The 23,877-nt window shown below is 36.5% G+C and overlaps 2 protein-coding genes and 1 pseudogene across 2 annotated transcripts; 1 reads left to right on the top strand and 2 right to left on the bottom strand.

Moving 5' to 3' along the window:
* The first annotated feature begins 1,480 nt into the window (after positions 1-1,480).
* LOC125592979 lies at positions 1,481-4,350 on the top strand (annotated as a pseudogene).
* Positions 4,351-16,118: 11,768 nt separating this feature from the next.
* LOC106373521 lies at positions 16,119-16,682 on the bottom strand. Its single transcript, XM_013813682.2, has one exon. The coding sequence runs from the start codon at positions 16,680-16,682 to the stop codon at positions 16,119-16,121; it is 564 nt and encodes a 187-aa protein (XP_013669136.2).
* A 3,829-nt stretch (positions 16,683-20,511) lies between these two features.
* Positions 20,512-23,241, bottom strand: LOC106363400. Its single transcript, XM_013803146.2, has 3 exons — positions 22,859-23,241; positions 21,415-22,726; positions 20,512-21,372 (listed from the first exon to the last, which is right to left on the bottom strand). The coding sequence occupies exons 1-3, from the start codon at positions 23,239-23,241 to the stop codon at positions 20,512-20,514; spliced, it is 2,556 nt and encodes an 851-aa protein (XP_013658600.2).
* Between the last annotated feature and the right edge of the window lie 636 nt (positions 23,242-23,877).

Here is a 23,877-nt window from a genome sequence, read left to right as displayed (position 1 = left end):
GAGAGGCGGTTCTCAAGAATGTGAGTGCTCTTCTAAATGCATGAAAGCAGGTATGGAGAAAATGGTTCTTTCATTAACACTTGGCATGTACTAAAGTTTCATCGCTTTGTCGTCTCTACGGATCTGTCGACTTAGTGGCCATAGATCATATGGGTTACCGTTTTTAACAGAAACGTATAGATGAATAAAAAATCTTTATTGATGCTATGATTATATTGAGAGGATTGATAAATCAAGTAATCAAACTTAATAAGCTGAAGGTTTATCACGTAAAAATGTTCGTCGAGAAAAGTATAGATGGTATGAAGTTCTTTTAAAGGAATATTAGTGTGAACACATTAAATTCACAGTTTTGGTGAGAAACGTTCTCTGCGTGACACCTAAGCGTTTTACTAAATAAAAGCTTCTCGTAAAACCACGTCACCACATCACATTCATTGCCAATAAACTTTTAATATAAACTTTAAAAGTGCTTCTCCTTTAATATATAAGAGATTATTCATCTCCTTTTTTCATGCATTCTTCTATCAAACTTGTTTCATCTTTCCTTTGTATTAATTTTCCTGATAAATAGGATACGAATCTCGTTTGTCTCGACCCTTCCTCAGAAAGTTATGGCCCTTAAGTTAGGTGATGAACCATTTTCTTCGGTTTTCTATAATCCCAAAGTCTATTAGAAAATGGCAGATCTTTCTCCATAGAGTTTATTCGTTTTCTTAGCTTCGCGTTAAAGTAAAGATTCGATCATTTTCTTACCCCACCCTTTATATCAAGGAATTATCATACTTTTCACGAACTCTTAGCTTTTGCAATAAATAAGGATTTGATCATTTCATTTTCTTACTTATATGTATTAGCTTTTGCAATAAATAAGGATTTGATCATTTCATTTTCTTACTTATTTGTATTGGTGGATTCTAATTTGTTTTGCATAACATAAAGGGAAACTTCTGGATTTCTCCCGCGTGATCCTTCTCAGGGACGATGAAGTATTGTACAAAGAGTGGTCTTGTGAGGTTCTCTGTATTCCTTGTAGAGGATAACGAGTTGGAAGAGGAGCTTTTGAGTCCTCTAGAAATCAAATTGTACAGAGAGAATAATTAGGTTATGATTTCATTTAACCTAAATTTTGATCAATTAAATCTAAAAGCCTTTATTTAAGATATTTAAAATAAAATACATTTAAGTAAAAAATGAAATAAAAGTAGGATAGGATTATTTTCCAAGATAAAAAAAATTAGAAATATTACGAATCGAAAAACTAACTAATGCCCTAAATTTTCCTATAAAAATATATGAATAACTTAAATACCAATAAGAAATAGGATAATCATACGATATATAAATATATAGCTCAATAGATAAACATTATAGATAAACTCTATTATAGAGGTGAATTTGCTCTAATGTATGCCTCTATAATAGAGTTCTTCTATTTATAGGAGAAAATATAGAGATTTGCTATTTTCATCTCTAAATATAGAGGTAAAAATTTGGATTTCTCTATATTTTCTTTTAAAATAGAGGAACTTTATTATAAAAGCATACATTAGAGCAAATCCACCTCTATAATAGAGATCTGTATTTTAGAAAAAAATATAGATATATACATCGGAGATGCTCTTGTATCAACAAAACTTCTTTGGAAAGAGCCAGAGTGCCTCACGTCAGGACACCTAAGTTGATCATTCGAAACTGGAATCTGAAAACGCGCTTGGGATCAACGACTGTTAATTACCAAAACACCCTCTACTTCGACTTGTATAAAACTCCTTTCTTCGTCTCCGAAGACTTCTATAACAAGAAACCATAAACAAAACGTAATAACCTAATTTCTTCTGTCTTTACAATTCGATTTCGAGAATCTCAAAACTAAAAGATGATGGGAAAGGGGAGCTTTTCGATATTCAAGACGAGGAAAGAAAGGACGAGGTTGAAATTTTTAGGACTTGGAGGGCTAAAGTGGAAGAGATTGAATCTTTTTTGAATCTTAAGCTGTCGTTTCTCGACAGTTTGAGATTCAGAATCATGTCTATCATCGAAGCAATGGTTGTGGTTTCTAAGCTTGCTTTTTTCTTTCTTTGTTGCGGTTGCACATTCTAACATGTCAGTATATTTTTTTGGGTAAACTGTAATTCTTTTCTTTTGTATTCTTAGTTTATATAATGTAAATTTGATTCTAAGTATTTCAATTGAATACCGAAATTTTCTTCTACGTACGTTTCTGCTATTATGATTTTTACCCTGTTAATGACTCAAATTTTCACTTTTTCCATCTTGGTATCTACATAAGCATTGTGTAAAGGTAGGTAATAATCTGTTATGCTTAATGTTAGGGATGTTAACTACGGGGTTAGGGTCCAACCCTCTTTTGTTTATTATAAGCCTAACCCTATTTTAACCCAACCCTATTTTAACCTTATTATAATCAAGGGTTAGGGTTGGTACCAGGGTTAGGCCATTTAACTGAAAAAAATTATTTCATTTATTTTTGTTCTTAAATTTTAAAGATAAAATTAGAAAAATTAAGGTATGATATGATTCTTTCCTTCAATTTGTTGAGCTTCAAAATCAAGTTTTCCTGTCAAAATCGCAAAATTGAGTTTTTGTCCCACAACTAAGAATAAAGTTTTTCCGTCAAAAACAAAAATTGTGTTTTTTCCGCCAAAACCAAATTTGAGTTTTTCCACCAAAACCACAAAATCGAGTTTTCTCGCCCAAATCGGAAAATCAAGTTTCGCCAAAACTGCAAAATCGAGTTTCCCGCCAAAACTACAAAATCAAGTTTTCTCGCCAAAACCAAAAAACAAGTTTTTCCGCCAAAATCACAAACCCGAGTTTTTCCGTCAAACCGAAAAATTGATTTTTTCTCGCCAAAACCGGAAAATGAGTTTTCCCGCCAAAAACTAAAAATCGAGTTTTCCCGCCAAAACCACAAACCCAAGTTTTCCCACCAAAATCGCATACCCGAGTTTTTCCCGCCAAAAACGAAAGATCGATTTTCCCGCCAAAAACGAAAGATCGATTTTCCCACCATAACTTAAAATTGAGTTTTTTGGTTTTGGCGGGAAATTTGATTTTGTGGTTTTGGCGGAACAAAATATTTTTCACTTTTTGACGGAAAAAACTTGGTTTTGTGGTTTTGGCTTCAAAACTCAATTTTCCTGTTTTGGCGGGAAAACTTGATTTTGTGGTTTTGGCTAGAATACTCGATTTTTAGTTTTTGGCTGGAAAAACTCAGTTTTCATAACTCAGTTTTCGTTTTTGGCGGGAAAACTTGATTCTTAGTTGTGACTCGATTTTTAGTTTTTGGCGGGAAAACTCGATTTTCTGTTTTAGCTAAAACTTGATTTTGCGTTTTGGCAGAAAATTTTGATTTTTTTTTTGTTGAAATTTTGACGGAAAAAATATAATTTGCATTATCTAACAAATTTTAAATTTCAGTATATATTTAAATATTGTATAATAATTTTGTGAATCAAAATTAAAAGGTTAAAATTTAATCCTTAGACCTATTAAGGCCAACCCTTTTTAAACCCTGTTACATAAATAAGGGTTAGGGTTACAAATAGTTTCACAGGGTTAGGATTAACCTTCTGGGGTTGAGTCCATATTAACATCCCTACTTAATGTGTTCTCTATTTTCTAAATAAGCAAGAAATCACATACTAGTACTAAACTTTGTAATGTGCTGTGGAATCATTTTATTTAATGTTGGAAATTTTTATGTTTTCGACTTTTCGTCCAGGTTCGCAAGTCCAAGCACAAGTACGTACGTATATACAAAAAGAAACGTGTCAATGTATTTTTATGTTCTAGAGATTTGACCTAATCTATACTATTACCCGTGTTCGGGAACGCGCTAGGCGCTAGTCAGACAGTTGGATTGGGCCTAGCGCCTAAAGAAAAAATCAAGGATTAATTGGAAATTATACAGGGCATAATTTTTAGATTGTTTACTACGTTATAAAACATGTTAATATTTAATTGTGTATAACATTAATACATTTTCATGTTTAAGATCGTATAAAACACACAAATAGAATATATAAACTTAGTATAGTGTAATTTTCATCAAAATTATGAATATAAATGATATTTATAAAATTTTAGATCAAATATATAAATAAAAATACTATTAAAAATAAAAAATAATAAAATAATAAAAAATAGATTAGGCGGCTGGGCGGTCTAGGCGGAGAAAATCGGATATCCAATTTTCTTAACCGATTTGACATAAATCGAGGCGGAAGAGTGACGCGTAGCGCCCAGACAGCCGCCTAGACGGCCGATTTTTAGAACATGGACTATTACCAAATATTCTTTTTGTAACTGTAATATTACCAGATATTCCTGCAGCTAAAGTTTGCATCAATACTATTAAATTAGAAACATGATCTCTGTTAATAAAAGATTGTGTCCAATTATTATTTCAACAAAACATACCTTTTAAATATAACTGCAATTAAATTTAATTTCTGAATCTAACCACCACATGCCTAATAATCGGGTAACCGCCGCATTAACTACCATGACCAATTTGATTAAAAATATATCGATGCATATATTCATGCAAACAACAATTAATATATCACGCCAGTTACAAAAGAAACATTTATGTCAATATATATTTTTTAATAGTAAGTGACTATAAATCCATATACCAAAGAAACAAAAACATTAGAAAAATTAACTTTGTTTTAATTAAATTTATGCGAGTATATATTGACATTCCAAACACATATTCCATATATATTGACATTCCAAACACATATCAATTGTAACTATAATTTTTTTTTCTTTTTTAAATTAATTGTTCTTTAAGAATAAAGTACAAAATTAATGTATGAAATGACCATGACACAATTATATAGTTATGTAACATCACATATTCAATACAATTATCAAAACCTCTTACTAATAATTTTTAAAATATTATACACAAACATATAAATTAAATTTCTTTAACATATAAAAAAAATTACAAAAAATGTTACATATTTACATTAAAAAAATTATAAACCAACATTATACATGCTGGTCAAGATCTAGAACCGACAAATATGATTACAAAGAAACGGGCATACGGACAATATGATTACAAAGAAACGGGCATACAGACAATATGATTACAAAGAACGAAGCGTATGCCGTCAACTTTTAAATGACTATTGTTTTATAAAGTAGATTTTGATTAAGATTTATACACAAATATTATTACAAAGAAAAACACAAATATAATTATGAAAAAAACACAAATATAAAAATTAAATTTCTAAAAAAAAATTAAAACAAAAATATATCCGCCTTTTGAAGGGCGGATCAAAATCTAGTCAATAGTATTAATTTAGAATCATTGTTAACTTTTATCCGTATAACTTGACATATTACTATTTTTGCCATTGGACCTATATTTAAAAAAGAAAACTGATTTTATAACTCCATACTAATTAATTAATTGACTAACCATGTTCTCTTTGTCTATAACAAAAACAGTATTGTTTTTTTTTTCTTTTGAAAGCAACAGTTACGTAACTTCGCCACATTGTCGATTCATTAATTTACCTTTTATACATAATTTCTAAGAATTGATTAAACATATAGTTGGAGAACAGAAACAGAGTACCATTTCCAACGATTGGTTAATGTAGAATCAGGAGTGTGATGGTTGTTTCTGATATAGCCATGTGTTAGTGACAAATGACAATCGTATTCTTAATAGGTTTGCTTATTGCCTTGAGTTCAACTGTTCCTAAGGAGTGTCATGGTGGTTACTGAAAATCAATGGCAAATTTGATGTGCGAAGAGAAGACGTATTCTGAAACTTACAGTGGTGGTGCGGCGATAACCTAATTTCAGCACGTGCAGTTTTATTATAAATTATTATTTTGGCTTTGATAACGTTTGGACTTATCATGGATTCATGGTTATAATGAATTACCTTCAAAACTGTTAGAAATAGTGATTAGTCATCAAAAGATACATGTCTTTGTCTTGATAGCTAAGTCATCTTTGTCGGATCAACACTTGTCTTACATATGTATCATAGGTGTTGTCTTGAGTCTGTTTATGACTCGTATATATATAGCTTGTGCTGTAACACAAAAAGAAATAATAATGAGACAACTCTCTTCTCACTTACATCTCTCTCTCTCTCGTTGTCTTCCACTCACACCAAACATATACATAAATAATTATAATAATAGATTTAAATATACACATATACATAGGTATATGTCTCTTAAGATAATATTCAACACGTTATCAGCACGAGGCTCTGACCAACTGAAGCTTATCAATCAGAAAGTTCTCTTAAACCAGCCGAGGTAATGTTTAAATTTATGTATTTCAATATACTTAATTTATTTAAATTTTATTATTATTTCGGAGTGAGAGGCTGGACCTTCTCCGTTCATTTATCGTGATAATAGGCTATGCCTTTCCTGACTGATCGTTATGGTAGGATATGCCTTCACGATCAGAGATCACGTGGTAGGTGTTGCCTCCGTGAATAAAAAAAAAAGGTCAAAAATGGTAGACTAAGTCTCTTCGGACCTTGAAATAAGTAAAAGTCAAAATGGTAGACCATGTCTCCTCGGACTTTGAAAAATGATCAATGTGGTAGTCTAAGACTCCTCAGATCATGTGGTAGGCTAAGCCTCCAATTTTATTTATTGCTCTTTAAATTTCTACAATTTAATTTATGCATTTATTTTATGCTTTTAATTTATGCATTTAAATTTTCGTCTTTATATATTATTATTCTATGGATACGGTTATCATGTTAAATTTGACAAAGCTCAAAATAAATTCCCTTGATATTACGAGAAATAATTATAACACTTGGGTAGTGGGTGCAAAGATGCACCTGAGAGAAAATTAGCTTTGAGAAATCATCGATAAGTTGAAACGATATCAGATGAGAAAAAGAAAAACCATGATATTTTACCCCACTTCAATGATGGTTTATAAGATGAGGTGTATCATGAGAAAAGATTTAGAAGATCTTTGATAGTTAAATCCTTGAAAGAAAGGATCGGAGTTGATGTAAATCCTCCGAGTAAACTGAAAAAAAAATGAAATCATGATACTAAACCATCAAGTCGGTCATACTAGAAAAGGACGAGGGTGTAGATGCGGTTAAAACCGCTATCATGGTCGTGGAAGAGGACGAGGAATAAGATTTCGTCCCTATGAGAATAATGAGAACTTCCACGAAAATGAAAGTGGTCGGGTGATAAAAGGCAAACAAAAAAAGTTTGCTATAGATACGGCCAGAAAGAAAATTGGGTACGTAGTTGTCGTACGCCAAATATTTATCCGATCTATATAGAGATTCGTAAAGTAAAAGAGAAAGGAAGTGAAATAAACTTCATCTCTTATGAACCCGTACCATCTTTTCATAGCTTGAATACTCATCTTGATGATTCAGATTTTCTGGTTGGTCCAGAAAATGAAAATAAAATATCGATGTGATATGAAAATTATCTTCCTGAATAATATTTTGAGATTCAGAATGGAGATATATATACCTGGCATATATTGGGTCGTCGTACATGACTACTAAAGGTAACAAATATTTATCCTCTCTCAAAATAAGTAAGTATAATATCTGTTACTATAAAAATTATTATTGGCTCTAGAGGAGCTTATGATGAAAAGACATGCATAAGAAAAAGATGGCAAAACTATAAATAAGTGGTAAACCTGAAGTTTACTGATATATAGCCATCTCCAATAATGTTATCGACATTATTGTGAAATGTTGAAAAACCAGAAGTTTTTCACATATAGCATGTCAAGAAAATAAAGGAAAGCATCATGGGTGATATGAATCATCAAACAAGTTCATAATATGTGATTTCTTTAAGCATGCCCCAAATTAAGATCTCACTCTAAAGGATTTAAAACATAATTCATCCCAAATGGGAAAACTGAATATGTTATTGGTTATAGAGTGGGATTCAGTACGAGATTTTAGACATGGAGTGTCATCATCTCGAGGGAGAGAATTAAAGAATCCTAGTGAGTGGAACATTGAGAAATTATGTTCACACTTGAAAAAGAACTTGATAAAGTAAATTCAAGTAAGATGATCCCCATGATCGGGTGTAATGCAGTTGTGCATGTAATAAAGACATATACAATCCAGAGGGATAAAGTATATGGATACTTAGAAATATGCTCGCAAGTTTGCTAGAAGCATATGATAAGCTGATGGAATGAGATATGTGAAATGAATTACAATGAAAAGTAGAATAATCCATTTACAAAATGCCTGCCAGACATTTTGATGAAATAATGAAATCTCATATTCCAGCTGAAAATGCTCCAATAATAAAATGTGTCCTAAAAGGACGATATATGAGTCTATGTCACGCTAGAGACGTGATAGACCACTTTGGTTCCAAAGAGTCCTCGAAAAGGAGTAAAAATATGAATAGAGGATGAATCTCATGATGAGACCGTTGATATGGTTAATATTACAGTCAGGTACCTGGGTAAATCATCGATGATGATAAAGAGATCTCGATTAACCATATCAGTACGGATAAAAAGATGGAACCAAAGAGAAAATAGATTGTCGACGATAAAATGAAAAAGTGCTATATAAATAAGGATTATGAATCTACCTCTATGTATGAGGGTAGAGTGAATTGATTGGCCATCAATTCGATATAAAGCTCGTTAGAAAAACGAGAGATTTTTGGACCAAAAGTCCAAGGTATAGTTCTCCAGAGAATGAAATAAAAGATGACCTTGAGGTATGAAAAACGGCTTGTTTCGAGGTCACTGGAAAAAAATTTAAAATAGATGCAATATATTGAAATGTCTGGCAGGACAAAAATGACTTGAGTTGCATCTTGATATTTAGTAGTCCCTTGAGAGTTAAAGATGCTCCCGGGAATGTATCGAACTCTGGAAGAGTTAGAACAAGCCGTATATAAGGTATCTTGAACCGGTAACTGGTGATATGTTTACGGCACGATTTACCGATTGCCATTTTAATGAGGATGAATTTCTAGCGTTGAGGGAGGAATTTGAGAAATTCCTAAAGAGATTACATGGTGTACATAGTTGTTGTTACACCTTGATCCCCCTATGGATCAAAGAGAGCTGGAAGTTCAGAAAATTGTGCATTTGCAAACCAGTTACCAGATGTATTCACAGATACGATATGATATACCCGCTGAAAATGTTCCATCAAGAGTTGATGTTCCTAAAGAACAAAGTGATGGTAACAAAATAAATGAACCTAGGGTTCAGTTAAAGAGGGGGAGACTAGCGGGTTCTAGAGATAAAAATCCCCGAAAGAAATTGGTTGAGAAAAGTTGCAAGGTTCCTGAAGAACCTGATACTGAAAAATGTCTGAAAGAAGACATAAGTGGAAAGGTTCAAAGAGAACCTGATACTGAAAGATGTCTGAAAGAAGGCATAAATGGTAAGGTTCCAAAAGAACCTGATATTATAAGATGTCTGAAAGAAGGCATAAGTGGAAAAGTTCCAGAAGAACCTGATACTGAAAAATGTCTGAAAGAAGGCATAGATGAAAAGGGTCAAGATGAACCAAATAAAGATGATCCAGATGACGAAAATGGAACATAAAAGTATGAGATTTACATCAACTACGCCCTTGATGAAAAGTAATAGAAAAAAGATGTTGATGGAATGTTCTCATTTTCTGTGTCCAAAGATATCGATCATGAAAATGATGATCCCGAGCCAAGGTCCATTTTGGAATGTTAAAAGACATGATTGGGAGGAGTGGCAGAAGGCCATTCGAATTGAATTATTCTCCCTAAATAAAAGAAATGTCTTTGGACCTATAGTCATAACGCCTGAGAATATAAATCTTGTTGGGTATAAGTGGGTATTCGTGAGATAAGTAACACGATATAAAGCCTGATTAGTTGCCCAAGGATTTTCTCAGAGACCGGGAATTGATTTTGAGAAAACGTATTCCCGGGTAATGGATGCAGTTACGTTTAGATTTTTGATGAGCCCAACGGCATCTAAAAATCTTGAAATGCATCTTATGGACGTTGTGACTGCATATTTGTATGGATCGTTGGATAATGATATATATATGAAACTCCCTGAGGGATTGAAAATGCCAGGGGCATTAAAAGAAAAATCCAGGGAGATTTGTTCGGTCAAGTTACAGCGATCACTTTACAGATTAAAGCAATCTGGACGCATGTGGTACAATCGCTTAAGTGAATATCTTTTGAGTAAAGGATATGTGAATAATGCGATATGTCCATGCGTTTTTATAAAGAAATCGTCATCTAGCTTTGTGATCATTGCTGTATATGTAGATGACCTGAACATAATTGGAACTCAAAAAGAGGTTGATGATGCTCGAACTCATATGAAAGAGGAGTTCGAAATGAAAGATCTCAGCAAGACAAAGTTTTGTCTTGGGCTCCAGATAGAGCATCTCCGAGAAGGAATATTTATGCATCAATCAAATTATACGAAAAGGTTATTGAAACGCTTTTATATGGATAAAGCGACTCCTTTGAGTACTCCAATGGTTGGTAGAACTCTCGATGTTGAGAGAGATCCTTTTAGGCCCTGCGAAGATAGCGAGAAGATATTAGGTCCTGAAGTACCTTATATGAGTGCTATCGGTGGGCTTTTGTATCTTGCAAACTGTACTAGGCCTGATATTGCCTTTGCTACTAATCTACTAGCAAGATATAGTTCTGCTCCTACTCGCAGGCACTGGGACGGAATAAAGCATGTATTTCGTTACCTCCAAGGTACAGTTGATTTAGGGTTAATTTATTTTAGAAAATCCGAGTTTGGTATGGTTGGTGTTGCAGATGCAGGATACTTATCAGATCCTCATAAAGCTCGATCGCAAACCGGCTATATTTTTACGATTGGTGGAACCGCAATCTCTTGGCGGTCCCAGAAACAAACTCTGGTTCCGACATTTCCAAATCATGCAGAAACTATTGCGCTTTACGAAGCATGTCAAGAATGTGTGTGGCTTCGATCAATGAGTCAACACATACAAGAAGCAAGCGGAATAGTCAATGAGAAAGAGCCGACGAAAATATTTGAAGACAATTCAGCTTGTGTTGCTCAACTTAAAGAAGGCTATATCAAGAGCGACATAACAAAGCACATCCCTCCAAGATTTTTCACGTACATAAGGGAGCTCGAGAAAAATAAAGAAGTGGACATCGAATATGTACAATCATGCAACAATCCAGCTGACTTGTTCACCAAAGCTCTTCCGACTACAACATTCCGAAAACACGTCTACGGTATCAGAATGCGGCATTTGCGTGACCTGTATGACGAAGCTAGGTCCACTACTTTCAGGGGGAGATTACGACAGTGTACTCTTTTTTCCTTGTCATGGTTTTTGTCCCAATGGGTTTTTCCATGACCAGGTTTTTAACGAGGCACTACGTAATACAAGATGACTAATCAAGGGGGAGTGTTAGAAATAGTGATTAGTCATCAAAAGACACATGTCTTTGTCTTGATAGCTAAGTCATCCTTGTCGAATCAACATTTGTCTTACATATGTATCATAGGTGTTGTCTTGAGTCGGTTTATGACTCGTATATATATAGCTTGTGCTGTAACACAAGAAGAAATAATAATGAGATAACTCTCTTCTCACTTACATCTCTCTCTCGTTGTCTTCCACTCACACCAAACATATACATAAATAATTATAATAATAGATTTAAATATACACATATACATAGGTATATGTCTCTTAAGCTAATATTCAACAAAAACCACTTTGTAAAGCCTTTTGGACTTAAGTAATGAATCAAGAGTTGACAAAAAAAATGAATCAAACATATGACAAAAAATATTTTCTCTAAATAGTCAAACAAATCTAGATATTATCATATTAACAAAAAATGTATATACATTATTGAAAAATTAAAAAAATTGTCATATCTTAAATATTATTTTATTTTTTGGTCAATTATTATAAATATATAGATATTCTGCTAATAACTCTCGAACATCAAAGTTTGAATATATAAATAAGATTGGTCACCAAAATATTACAATACTAACAATTCTTAAATTAAAAACAAACTATCATAATATAATAATTTTACTTTATAAATAAATTAAAATATAAAATAATAAATATATTATTGGGTCTGTATATCATATAATAAACAAACTATCAGAAAAAAATTAAACAAAAAATATACATGCCCTTTGAAATGACGGATCAGAATTTAGTTCTATCTTAAAAAGATTAGGCGATGACACTGTTAGTTAAATATATATGGATAATATGCGTTTGGTATAGCAGCTATCTGCAGAATAGAAGTGCAACATTAACAATTCATATTAGTCCAAGGTTAAAACGTTTTTTATGTGGTAAAATTAGAATGTTTATCGTGATTCTTGAATGTCGAGGAAAGAATAAAGGTTCATAATTACAGTATGATGGGAATTAGTTGGGTTTCTAATTTTTTTTTGACATCAGTTGGGTTTCTAATTATATTTGACATTTAAGTTAACTTAAATCAAGTTATAGTTATCATGTGATGATTCCAACAAACTCGAATCCAGTAGTTCTTGGTCTATAGATAAAATTGGATCAGTCGTTTCTGGCCACATCTTATTTTAGTACAAGTTGAGTCAATGCAATGTAGGATTGACAAAGTCGATGACGAGTTATATTTGGTTGGGGTTTTTTGGACTGTCTAGAATGTCTATATATCATTGTAGGCATGGACACAAGTCGAGTACTTGGCATTTTTGGTATATTTGGTATTCGACTTAGTTTATACGGATATTAAAATTTTGGGCTTGTTAAAATTAAGTACTTGAGGTTTCAAGTACTTGCTAAAAAAAACCAACTTGCAAGTTACTTGTCTTGTTTTATTACTTGTTACTTGTAATTACTTTCAAGTTACTTGATAATTATTGATAAATTATTTGATAATCTGCTGGAATATAAAATTAATTAACTTTATTATATATAAAGAATATATCATTGTTTTCCTATGTTTTAGTTAATTCAAGAAATATAATATATAAAAAAATTCAAAATGCTTATATGAATATATCACTTATATTTAATCCATTTATAAAAATTGAAATATAAACTAGTTATTTTACTATGATTTAGAAAAATGTTTCTTTGTTCATTAACAAGAACGAGTAACAAGCTAAATAACGCCAAGTAGTTACTTTTGTTTTAATACTTGATACTTGTCTTGTATGTGTAAGTAATTAAATTAGAATATTTGATACTCAACTTGGTCAGATCATATACTCGATTTTACGGTTCAAGTACCAATAGGGGTGAATCTAGACTTAAATTTCACTGGGTGCATAAAACTTGTAAACCAAATTAATGGGTGCAATAATAATAAATTTCCAGTATATCTAATAATTTCCTCTCATTTACCTTGTAAAATAATCAAAAGTAAAAATTTAGTGAGTGCATAGGCACCCATAGTCTACTACTTGGTTTCGCCCCTTATACCGATCAAGTAGAGAGTACCGAGAAAGTAATAAGTAAGTGTACCGCTAAATTATATATGTACATTGTCTAGAGGACTAAAATCTTTCCTTGTCTCCTATATATGCCCAAGGTCCTCTTTCAGTTACAGTCTAGACTGAAAATTAGCACTATTCTTTTGCGATAAACAGTCAGACAATAAGATGATTCAAAAGTGTTTAACAAAAATAGTTGCCATCACCAGTTATAATCATATTCTCGATTGTTTTTATCATGTTTCCTTTTATATCCATGCTTACATTTTTGCTCTCCAAATTAACGCTTAACGTAATTTTTAATCAAAACTCACTTGTTGAAGGTAAACTTAACGTCGACGAAGTAAGTACGGAGTTTTATTCAGTAAAAACCTGAAAAATAATCTAATGATAGATGATCTATCAACAAATATGTTTTGCACTGTATAAATAAAGATAAAGACGGAGAAAATTCACTTGATAATTTGCAGAACCAATAAAATGTTCGAAATAAACATACATGCCACTGGACGAAGATGGGATCCATAGTGCTAAGGTCCCTCCTCAAAGCTAAAGAGATTGTAAATAACACAAGTACTCAAGATATTTGCTGGTAGATAAGTCTACCTTTTTCTGGGTTTTTCATTAGCTTAAATAAGAAAACAAATGGAGTCATGACTCCTTGCAATACGTGAATGAGGGAAAGTGGAAGTACTCAACTTCCTACAAAACAGGAATGCAACAAAGTGGAGAACTATCTCCTCAAGACTAGGTCTTTTACTGAATAAGAAATAACCAAATGAAATACTCCTTCCTTAGTCCACGTATCTTCTTGTTGGTACCATTGCTCTAGTTGACTTACGTAGGACCATCTTGTCAACTATGTTCTCAACTCCACCGTGTGCTATCCTATCAACACTCCCGCGGTCAAAAAGAACCTTGTCCTCAAGGTTCGAGACAATGAAGGGAAAGCTCGCCACCAGTTGATCATATTCCTCCCAAGTTGCTTCCTCAATTGGCATGTTCTTCCACTTAATCAATGCTTCCTGAACCTCCTTAGGACCATGTTGAACTCGGCGCGCAGACAATACTTCCGCTGGTTCCAAGTGAAAAAGTCCATCAGCTCACAGCGGAGGTAACTCTACCGACGACGGCTCATCGTCACCCAAACGCTTCTTCAACAATGAAACATGAAAGACAGGATGTATCTTGGCTCCCTCTGGTAACTTAAGGCGATAGGCTACCTGACCAATATGTTTTTCAATCTGAAAAGGACCAAAGTACCTGTTGGATAACTTCTACGAAGATCGCCTGAAAACTGTTTTCTGCCGGTACGGTTGCAGACGCAAGAACACCCACTCCCCTTCTGTGAACTCGACATCTCTTCTCTTACGGGCAGCTATCTGTTTCATGCGGTTATTGGCTGATGCAAGGTGCTGAAAGTTCAGAGACTACCAGTTACAGGAACAAAAACGCATGATACCAAGAACGCTTTCTTGTATATTAGAAATCTGTTAAACAATCTTCGTAGATCTGTTTAATCCGAATTACTCTCAGTCACACACGACTAGAGACGGACCAATTTCTAATCTCACGAAACAGAAACACGAGCTGCACACAAGGTCACTCGTATTTCTTCAGCTCTCAAGAACAAACCTCTTGCTCTAGCTTTTTCAATCTTAAACGGCTAACCTCGATCTACCCAAAGTAATCAGGTTAAATACCCTTAACATAATATTTTATCTTTCCTAATATTGTGATAAGCCCAAATCTTCCAGATCTCCTTTGCTTCACGCCAAAGTAATATCCTGGAACCAATGAGACACTGACACGTCATCGTCTCATAACTGACTTGTAACCGGGAGTTACACATCCATCAACTCGTGTACCACCTCCTCCGTTTCACGATCCGAGAGGCTCGTTTTCCTGAGCTTACATTCTCCCCCTTTTTATCTGAATGTGACAACCTAAGCATCCTGCACTGGAAACAACCACACAGCACAAATATCCAAGACCATGGAGATAACTAGAAAACTTAAACCACTAATCATGAGCTGAAAAACACATTCTTAAATAAGTTGCGAATACGGTTCATAAAAAGCATAGCCGATACACATAGTCTAAGTCTTAGATGCCACAAGATAGATAACATCAACATCACACTTTCTAAAGAAATTTAGATGTGACACAGTCGTTATTCAGAGACGCCTCAATCCTCTTCCTCGTCTTCATCATCTCCATCCTCCTCCTCGTCTTCATCAAACGCAGGATGAGGGACATATTGCACATAATCTCCCCCTGCTTAGGTGCACATTAAGCGAAAAATATATTTGTTAGACAAGGAGCAGGTAAAGATATAAAAACTGTACAACTCAATTACTCCTCAGGCGAACTCAAATGGCTTTGAGACCAGCAATGGTACGATTGATGTCTTCTTCAAGACTGGCAGCACTTGAATCTGCTCCAGACCCTCGACCGGCCTTAATGTCCTTGACGACCAATTTTGGAGTTCCCGTGAATTCATCATTTAGAGTGTCACGAGGTATAGTACGCTGAAAGAGAATGACCTGCTGAATCAAGGTAGGAAACATGATGCAACGAGTCTTCTCTGTCGTAGTGTTTCCTGCCATCGCCATAATTTAATCGTAGACTAGTTTTCCAAAGTCGAATCCATCATTATGATGGAGCATGTAGACAAACCTGAGACGCTTCTGATTCATAGATGTGTAGTTCATGGTAGGAATCCAATTCGAGCAGACGAGTTTGTACAGAACCTGATTTGTAGCGGTGAGATACTTCGAACTCATATTCTCCCATCGTCTTATTCTGCCGTCAGTGAGAAAACCACAAACTTCATCAATGCTTTCATCCATCCAGTTGGGATCTTCTTCAAATCCAGGAATGCAGTACAGAGAATTAATCAGACTCGGAGAGAAATCAACAAGAGAGCCTCTGACATACACAGCTACACCATCGTCTCGTTCCTCAGCCTCAGGGAGATTAGCAATGAATTCTCTTACCACATTCGGCTGATAGGGATCGATATCAGTGAGTGTGTGAATCAAACCTGCTCCAGTCACAATTCTTCTGACATCAGAGAGATTATCGTCCGTTAGAGAGATACACTGCCGAGGAATGAACTTCCGGCCACGGAGGTCTTTGTACCGCTCAGTCGCCACCATTGAGAAGAACTTTCCGGTCATTGGCATTCTTTGTGGTCGCATAAGCTCTGGATAAAACTGAGCTTTAGTTTGATAAACATTCCGACTCTCCGCATATCTCTGTTCTTTGGAGAGATTTTCAGGAGTATCAGCTGCAACTGGAGCTTCATCGGGGTTGTCGTCAGAGGATTCCTCATCAGAGAGAGACACAGCTTCCAGCTCAATGTGCTCCGGCGGGCGCAGTATCACCGGCTAAGACACGATGGCGAAGCCGCTTTCGTGAGGATGGACACGATCCCGAAGGGATGTCAGAAGTGTTCATCGGAGCTGTCTCGGAGGCACATGGCGGATCGGACTCAATATTCTTCAGCTTTGAGAGCCGCGAGCTTCTTCTTGCTGGTTGCATGTCTCTAGAGAGAGAGATCGATCGAGTGTGCCGGCAAGGGAGAGAGAGTGTGACACTTGAGTTCGGCTGAATCATTCAAGCCACAAGTACCAACCCTAAGCACACTCACAAGGCCCGTTAGAAAACACAAAAATAGGCCCAAGACAAACGACCCCGAACTAACGAATGAAGGACTCAAAATCAAATCGTTGCATTTTTTTATTAAGTTTTAAAGCTACCATGTACAAACATAACTTATGTTTGTAAGAGAGAGAGTTTGTGTGATTGATAATCACGACCTTGTGAGCAATACATCGTGCAAAAGAAATCGTATCTTGAACAAACCGCCAGAAGACATACTCAAGGATGCCTTTAGCGTCAAGAAGAGAGCTACAGAGATTGCTTCCCACTCGTACTAGGTCACCATGAGGTTTTAATAGAGATCAGAGAGACCAACCCAAATCTGTAGCTATTTCTCAGCCGAGTAGCTGACACAGACATGATTCTACTGCACAAATCACTCACACCTTAGCTCCAATAGCACAGTCATATGTATGGTCTGGAAACACAGCGTAGACATCTTGTGGGTCTGTCTCTCCAACTCGACAGACAGAGTAAACAATTTTTTTTTCTCTTTTATCAGAGTTTGTTTATCAACTCAAGTGAGTGAGACAATTGTCAATAATAGAGACAAAGTGGGGCAACACCTCGCTCCAGGCTGAGCTATCTCGAAGAGTTGACATCAACCCTGCCCAGTCCGGACAGTGATCGAAATCAGAGTCTGAATGTTGTGTCATCCAACTCCAAAACGAGTATCCATCATTCCAAGCCTTTCCTTTTTTTTTTCTTTGCATTTGCATGAGATACGATATTCTCCTTCTGCCTATTTTCACTCAGTCTCTGCTGTGTTTCCTCATTCAATCCAGACAGTGATCAATGCTTAGACCAAAAATGTTGCAGCATCCTGGTCCAAGATGAGTGTCTTTCACCAGCGAATCAAGTGACTGTACTATTTAGAAGATATGTGGAGTAAGCTGCACAATCGAACTTGTTGGCTCAAGGTTTTGGGGTTGTGGTGACATATCGACAAGCAGTAACACATATATACAGCAGCTCTCCTCTTCTAACAGGACTTATTCAGAGATTCACAATCCCTAAGGCCTTTCGAAGGCCTAGGAACGTGTTATAGTCCAGAGGTTTGGTGAATAGATCAGCCAATTGTCTTTCAGTTGGTACATGCTCCAGGATCACGATTTTCATCTCAACCAACTCTCTCACAAAGTGATGTCGAATGTCAACATGTTTGGTACGTGAATGCTGAACCAGATTTTTAGACAAGTTTATAGCACTCATATTATCACAATGAACTAGCATAGGGTCAGAGATGATACCATAATCCGCGAGCATTTGGCGCATCCACAGTAATTGAGTGCAACAACTCCCCAGGGTGATATACTCAGCCTCGGCGGTTGATAGAGAGACACAGTTCTGCTTCTTGCTATGCCAGGCTACCAAGTTGTTTCCAAGGAAGAAACATCCACCAGATGTGCTATGTCTGTCGTCCAAGCACCCTGCCCAGTCAGCATCACATAAACCTACAAGATTCACATTAGTTTCAAAGGTATAATGTAGACCAAAATCCAACGTACCTTTCACATATTTGATAATGCGTTTGACAGCATTCATATGTGATTCCTTTGGAGAGGCTTGATATCGTGCACAAATACCTACGCTTAGACATAGATCAGGTTGACTCGCAGTAAGGTACATCAGACTGCTTATGATGGCTCTATAGAGCTTTTCATCGACCGGTTTCCCATCAGCATCTCGCGACAGCTTTGTAGTTGTGCTCATCGGAGTACTGGCTGTCTTACTCGTCTGCATCCCAAATATCTTAATAAGATTTTTTGCATATGTGCTTTGTGATACTGTGATTCCATCATCAAGCTGTTTGACTTGCAGTCCAAGAAAATAGCTTAGCTCACCCACCATACTCATTTCGAACTCCTTGGTCATAGTTCTAACAAACTCATCAACCATGGACTGAGAGATTCCTCCGAATATGATATCATCAACATAGACTTGGATTATAAGTATGACTTTTCCATTCTCACTAATAAACAAAGTTTTATCAACTCCTCCTCTTTGAAACCCAACTTGAGTCAGGAACTCAGTCAGTCGGTCATACCAGGCTCGGGGAGCCTGTTTAAGTCCATACAGTGCCTTTTTGAGTTTGTAGACATGATCAGGGAAGTGAGGATCCTCGAACCCCTTAGGCTGTGTGACATAGACTTCTTCCTGTAACACATCATTCAGGAATGCACTTTTCACATCCATTTGATAGAGCTTAATATTCAGATTGCATGCCATTCCGAACAAAAGTCTGATCGACTCTAGTCATGCAACTGGGGCAAATGTCTCATCAAAGTCCACACCTTCGATTTGTGTGTAGCCTTGTCCCACAAGTCTGGATTTGTTTCTGACCACGTTCCCATTTTCATCAGTCTTATTCTTGTGGATCCATTTAGTGCCAATGATGTTGACACCATCAGGTCGTGGAACTAGTTCCCATACCTGTAACCGATTAAACTGCTCAAGCTCCAGATGCATAGACTTTGTCCAAAACTCATCATTTAGTGCTTCCTGAAGTGTTTTAGGTTCAATCAAAGATACAAAGCACTCGAGTTCGTTCATCTCAACTATGAAGCACACAAGCTTAACCATTTCCTAGAAGTCAATCTCCTTCTTCCTTGTAATTCTCTCGTCAAACACTCGACCAATCACATCAGCAGCAGAGTGATTCTTATGCACTTTAGCTTTATCCAGATCAACATGTTGTTCCCTGGTCTGATCATCCTCTCCTTCTGACTCGTCTTTGATTTTTACCTCAGAGGATGACGAAGCTGGTTGTGTGACACACTCAATTTTCTGAGTTACTCGTGCTTGATAGAATCTGATATTGTCATCAAACACAACATTTACACTATCTCCAATGAACTTGGTGCGTTGATTGAATACTCTGTATGCTGAACTGTTTGTTGAATATCCTAGAAACATCCCAACGTCACTCTTTGCATCAAAATTCCCGAGATGTTCTTTATCATTCAAGATGTAGCACAAACAACCAAAGACGTGCATAAGACTAAGGTTTGGCGTCTTTCCCTTGAACACTTCATATGGAGTAGTTTTTGTGTTAGGCTTAACATACACGCGATTTATCACATAACACGCAGTGGCTATAGCCTCTGCCCAAAAACCGGATGGTACACTATTACCACAAAGCATAGCTCTAGCCATCTCCTGCAGTGTCCTGTTTTTTCTTTCCACTACTCCATTTTGTTGAGGAGTTCTGGGAGCTGCATACTTATGTTGGATTCCTTGAATGTGACATAATTTATCAAATTCTTCATTTTAAAACTCACCTCCATGACCACTCTTGATCTGCACTATGCCGCATTTTTCCTGTTTGAGTTGCAAAGCCAGAATTCAGAAACTTTCCAATGCATCAGATTTGTTCCTCAGGAAGTCTATCCAAGTGTATCTGGAGAAGTCATCTACAAGAACAAAGATGTATCTTTTTCCAGCAATGCTGTCTAGCGTGATTGGTCCCATAAGATCCATATGCACCAGCTCCAGTATCCCCTTGAATCTGATCTCAGAAATCTGCCTGTGCTGAACCTTAACCTGTTTTCCCTGACAGCAACCTCCACACACAGTGTCAGTTTGTTTCTCCAGTTCTGGAACTCCCTTGACAACCTCAGCATTGACCAGTCGGGTCAGACCATTAGAATTCATGTGTCCGAGTTTTGTGTGCCAAAGATCCAACTTAGATTCTTTAGCCGAGTAGCACAAATGTGATGGCTTCCACATATAATAGTTGTTTCCAGATCGCACACCGCATAGAACCACATTCCCTTTAGCATCGACAGCTCGACATTCTTTGCTGTTGAAGATAACCTCCAATCCCTCATCACACAGTTGGCTGACACTGATGAGGTTTGCCTTAAGACCATCCACATAGAAGACATTAATGAGTCTAGGTAAGACAGCCTTGTCCAGTTCACCCACACCTCGTATCTTTCCTTGACCACCATCACCGAAGGTTACTTTGCCTCCTTTGATAAACTCTAGCTTCTCAAAGAAATCTTGATTTCCTGTCATATGTTTTGAGCAGCCACTGTCAAAGTACCAAGGAGTATCAAGCTGTAGGTTGGAATCAGAACTTGTGTATGCAACGTTGCTCACTAACTCAGTTTTGGTAGACAAGGTTGCAAAGTTGCAGATGATAGGTTGTTCTGCATCAGTGCGTAGTTCATTCTTCTCAATGTGTGAGACAGTCGAGACTCTCTGCTTGTAGTTCGGGTACAGATCTCACTTAGCTATCCAAACATGACCATACAAGGATGGTTCCATAAAGCAAAGATTCATTCTCCAGGCTCGTTGATACTGATTTCTTCGGAAGTAGCAGAATCTGACGCTATGACCACGCTTTCCACAGAAGTGACATCCATTTCCTCGTTGCATAGTAGTAGTCTTCTTCATGTTTCCACTTTTATGATTATCAGTCTGAACCTTTGTTGATACTTGGATTTCTTTTTCTTTCGAACTACCTTTCACAAATACAGTTTCTTCAGCATATTTGGATGCAGAGCCTTGAAAACCCAATCCCCAACTGCTGCTAGGACACTGACCAATGGTGAGAAGATGATCCAGAGTTGTTGTGCCAGTAGTGAGAGTTCTTACTCTCTTGAGATTTTCAGCGAGTTGATTTTCAAGTAATTTGCTCTTGTCCATCTCCTTGATCAGTAGATCATTCAGATGACTTACCTTCAGCTCAAACTGCTTCTGCACCCTTTCCTGTTCTGTCATCGCTCTCTTTAGGGACAGCATCTCTTGGTCTGAGTTCTTTAAGATTGATAATTCAGCAACTTGATTCAAAGATTTCTCAAATTCCAAGATATTCACCTGAGCTTTTAGCATGGCCTTATCTTTCAGTAGTTGTAGGTTCTCATGGCTGAGTTCAGCAAATTTGTCAAACAGAGACTTGTATTCTGTTTCAAGGTCGTTGCTGAGATCATCTTCATCCTCTTCCACGACTGAATCCAACTTTGGTTCTTCTTCCTTGCAGACGAGTGCCATAAAGTTTAGATGTAGCTCATTTCCATCGCTGTCACTCTCTGAGTCTGTATCACTGAAACACATGAGTGACTTGTCCTTTTTCAGATTATTAGGACATTCACTTCGAGTGTGACCAAAACCCTTGCAGTCAATGCACTTCAGCTCTTTTCGTTTAGCTAGCGGACACTCATTGCGATAATGCCCATAGCCTTCACACTCATGACACTGCAACTCCTTCTTCTTCGAGTTCTTCGAGTCTTGCCTAGTGTACTGAGAGCTGTTTCGATCTGAGTCATTCCTCTGAAACCGTGAGTTGGATCGATTCCCTCCTTTCTCCATTCGCTTGATAAACTTGTTGAAGTTTCGAGCCATTAGTCCCAAGTTCTCTTCAATCTTTGTGACTCGATCCTGCTCTTTAGAGTCAGCTACAAAAGCGATGCTCTTTTGAGAGTTTGCAGTTTGATTAGTTTTCTCCAGATCATGAACTTTTAAGATACCAGACAGCTGATCAAACTTCATCTCATCAGTATTAACGGCTATATCCAGTACAGCCTTGTAAGCTTCGAATCGTGGAGGTAGGCATCTTAACAGTTTTTTCACCAAATCCTTCTCATCATATTTCTTTCCAAGAACTTATGCTTCGCTAGCAAGTTCACTGATCTTTGAAATGAATCCGTCAATTGGTTCATCATCCGTCATGCGAAGGTTTTCAAACTTTGAGGCTAAGTGATCGATCCTTGTTCTCCGCACGCTAGTATTCCCTTCAAAGTGATTGGTCAAAATATTCCATAACTCTTTAGCAGATTCACAACCTTGGATGATTTTGAACTGGTCCAGATCCACCGAAGAGAAGATTGCAGTGAGGGCTTTAGAGTTGAACTTCGATGCTGCCTTCTCTTGATTAGTCCACCTATCCTTTGGCTTTGGGGCCAAGGTTTTGTCATCGGTCATCATTGTAGGGACAGACCAACCTTCCTCTACTGCGGTCCGTGCATCCTCATCAATTCCTCTGATCAACTGTCGCATCCTTGTCTTCCAATGACCGAAGTTGCAACTGTCCAGCATGATAGGTTTATGAATCCCGAATAGTTCCTTCATGGTGTCCATGAAATCCACAGGATCTCAACATGTTAGTAGTATATGATACCACAGAAGTTTCCCGCTCTGATACCAAATGAAAGTTCAGAGACTACCAGTTACAGTAACAAAAACGCAGGATACCAAGAACGCTTTCTTGTATATTGGAAATCTGTTAAACAATCTTCCTAGATCTGTTTAATCCGAATTACTCTCAGTCACACACGACTAGAGACGAACCAATTTCTAATCTCACGAAACAGAAACACGAGCTGCACACAAGGTCACTCGTATTTCTTCAGCTCTGAAGAACAAACCTCTTGCTCTAGCTTTTTCAATCTTAAACGGCTAACCTCGATCTACCCAAAGTAATCAGGTTAAATACCCTTAACATAATATTCTATCTTTCCTAATATTGTGATAAGCCCAAATCTTCCAGATCTCCTTTGCTTCACGCCAAAGTAATATCGTGGAACCAATGAGACAATGACACGTCATCGTCTCATAACTGACTTGTAACCGCGAGTTACACATCCATCAACTCGTGTACCACCTCCTCTGTTTCACGATCCGACATGCTCCTTTTCCTGAGCTTACAGGTGCAACTTCAGGTCTGTGAGGAGCTCGTCACGAGCTTACAGCTTTTCATCAATTTCT

Source organism: Brassica napus, chromosome C9 (assembly GCF_020379485.1).
Source record: "Brassica napus cultivar Da-Ae chromosome C9, Da-Ae, whole genome shotgun sequence".
In the NCBI taxonomy this organism is placed as follows: domain Eukaryota; kingdom Viridiplantae; phylum Streptophyta; class Magnoliopsida; order Brassicales; family Brassicaceae; genus Brassica; species Brassica napus.
The sequence above is the reverse complement of the archived record's forward strand: the minus strand, read 5'-3'. Positions and strand labels throughout refer to the sequence as shown.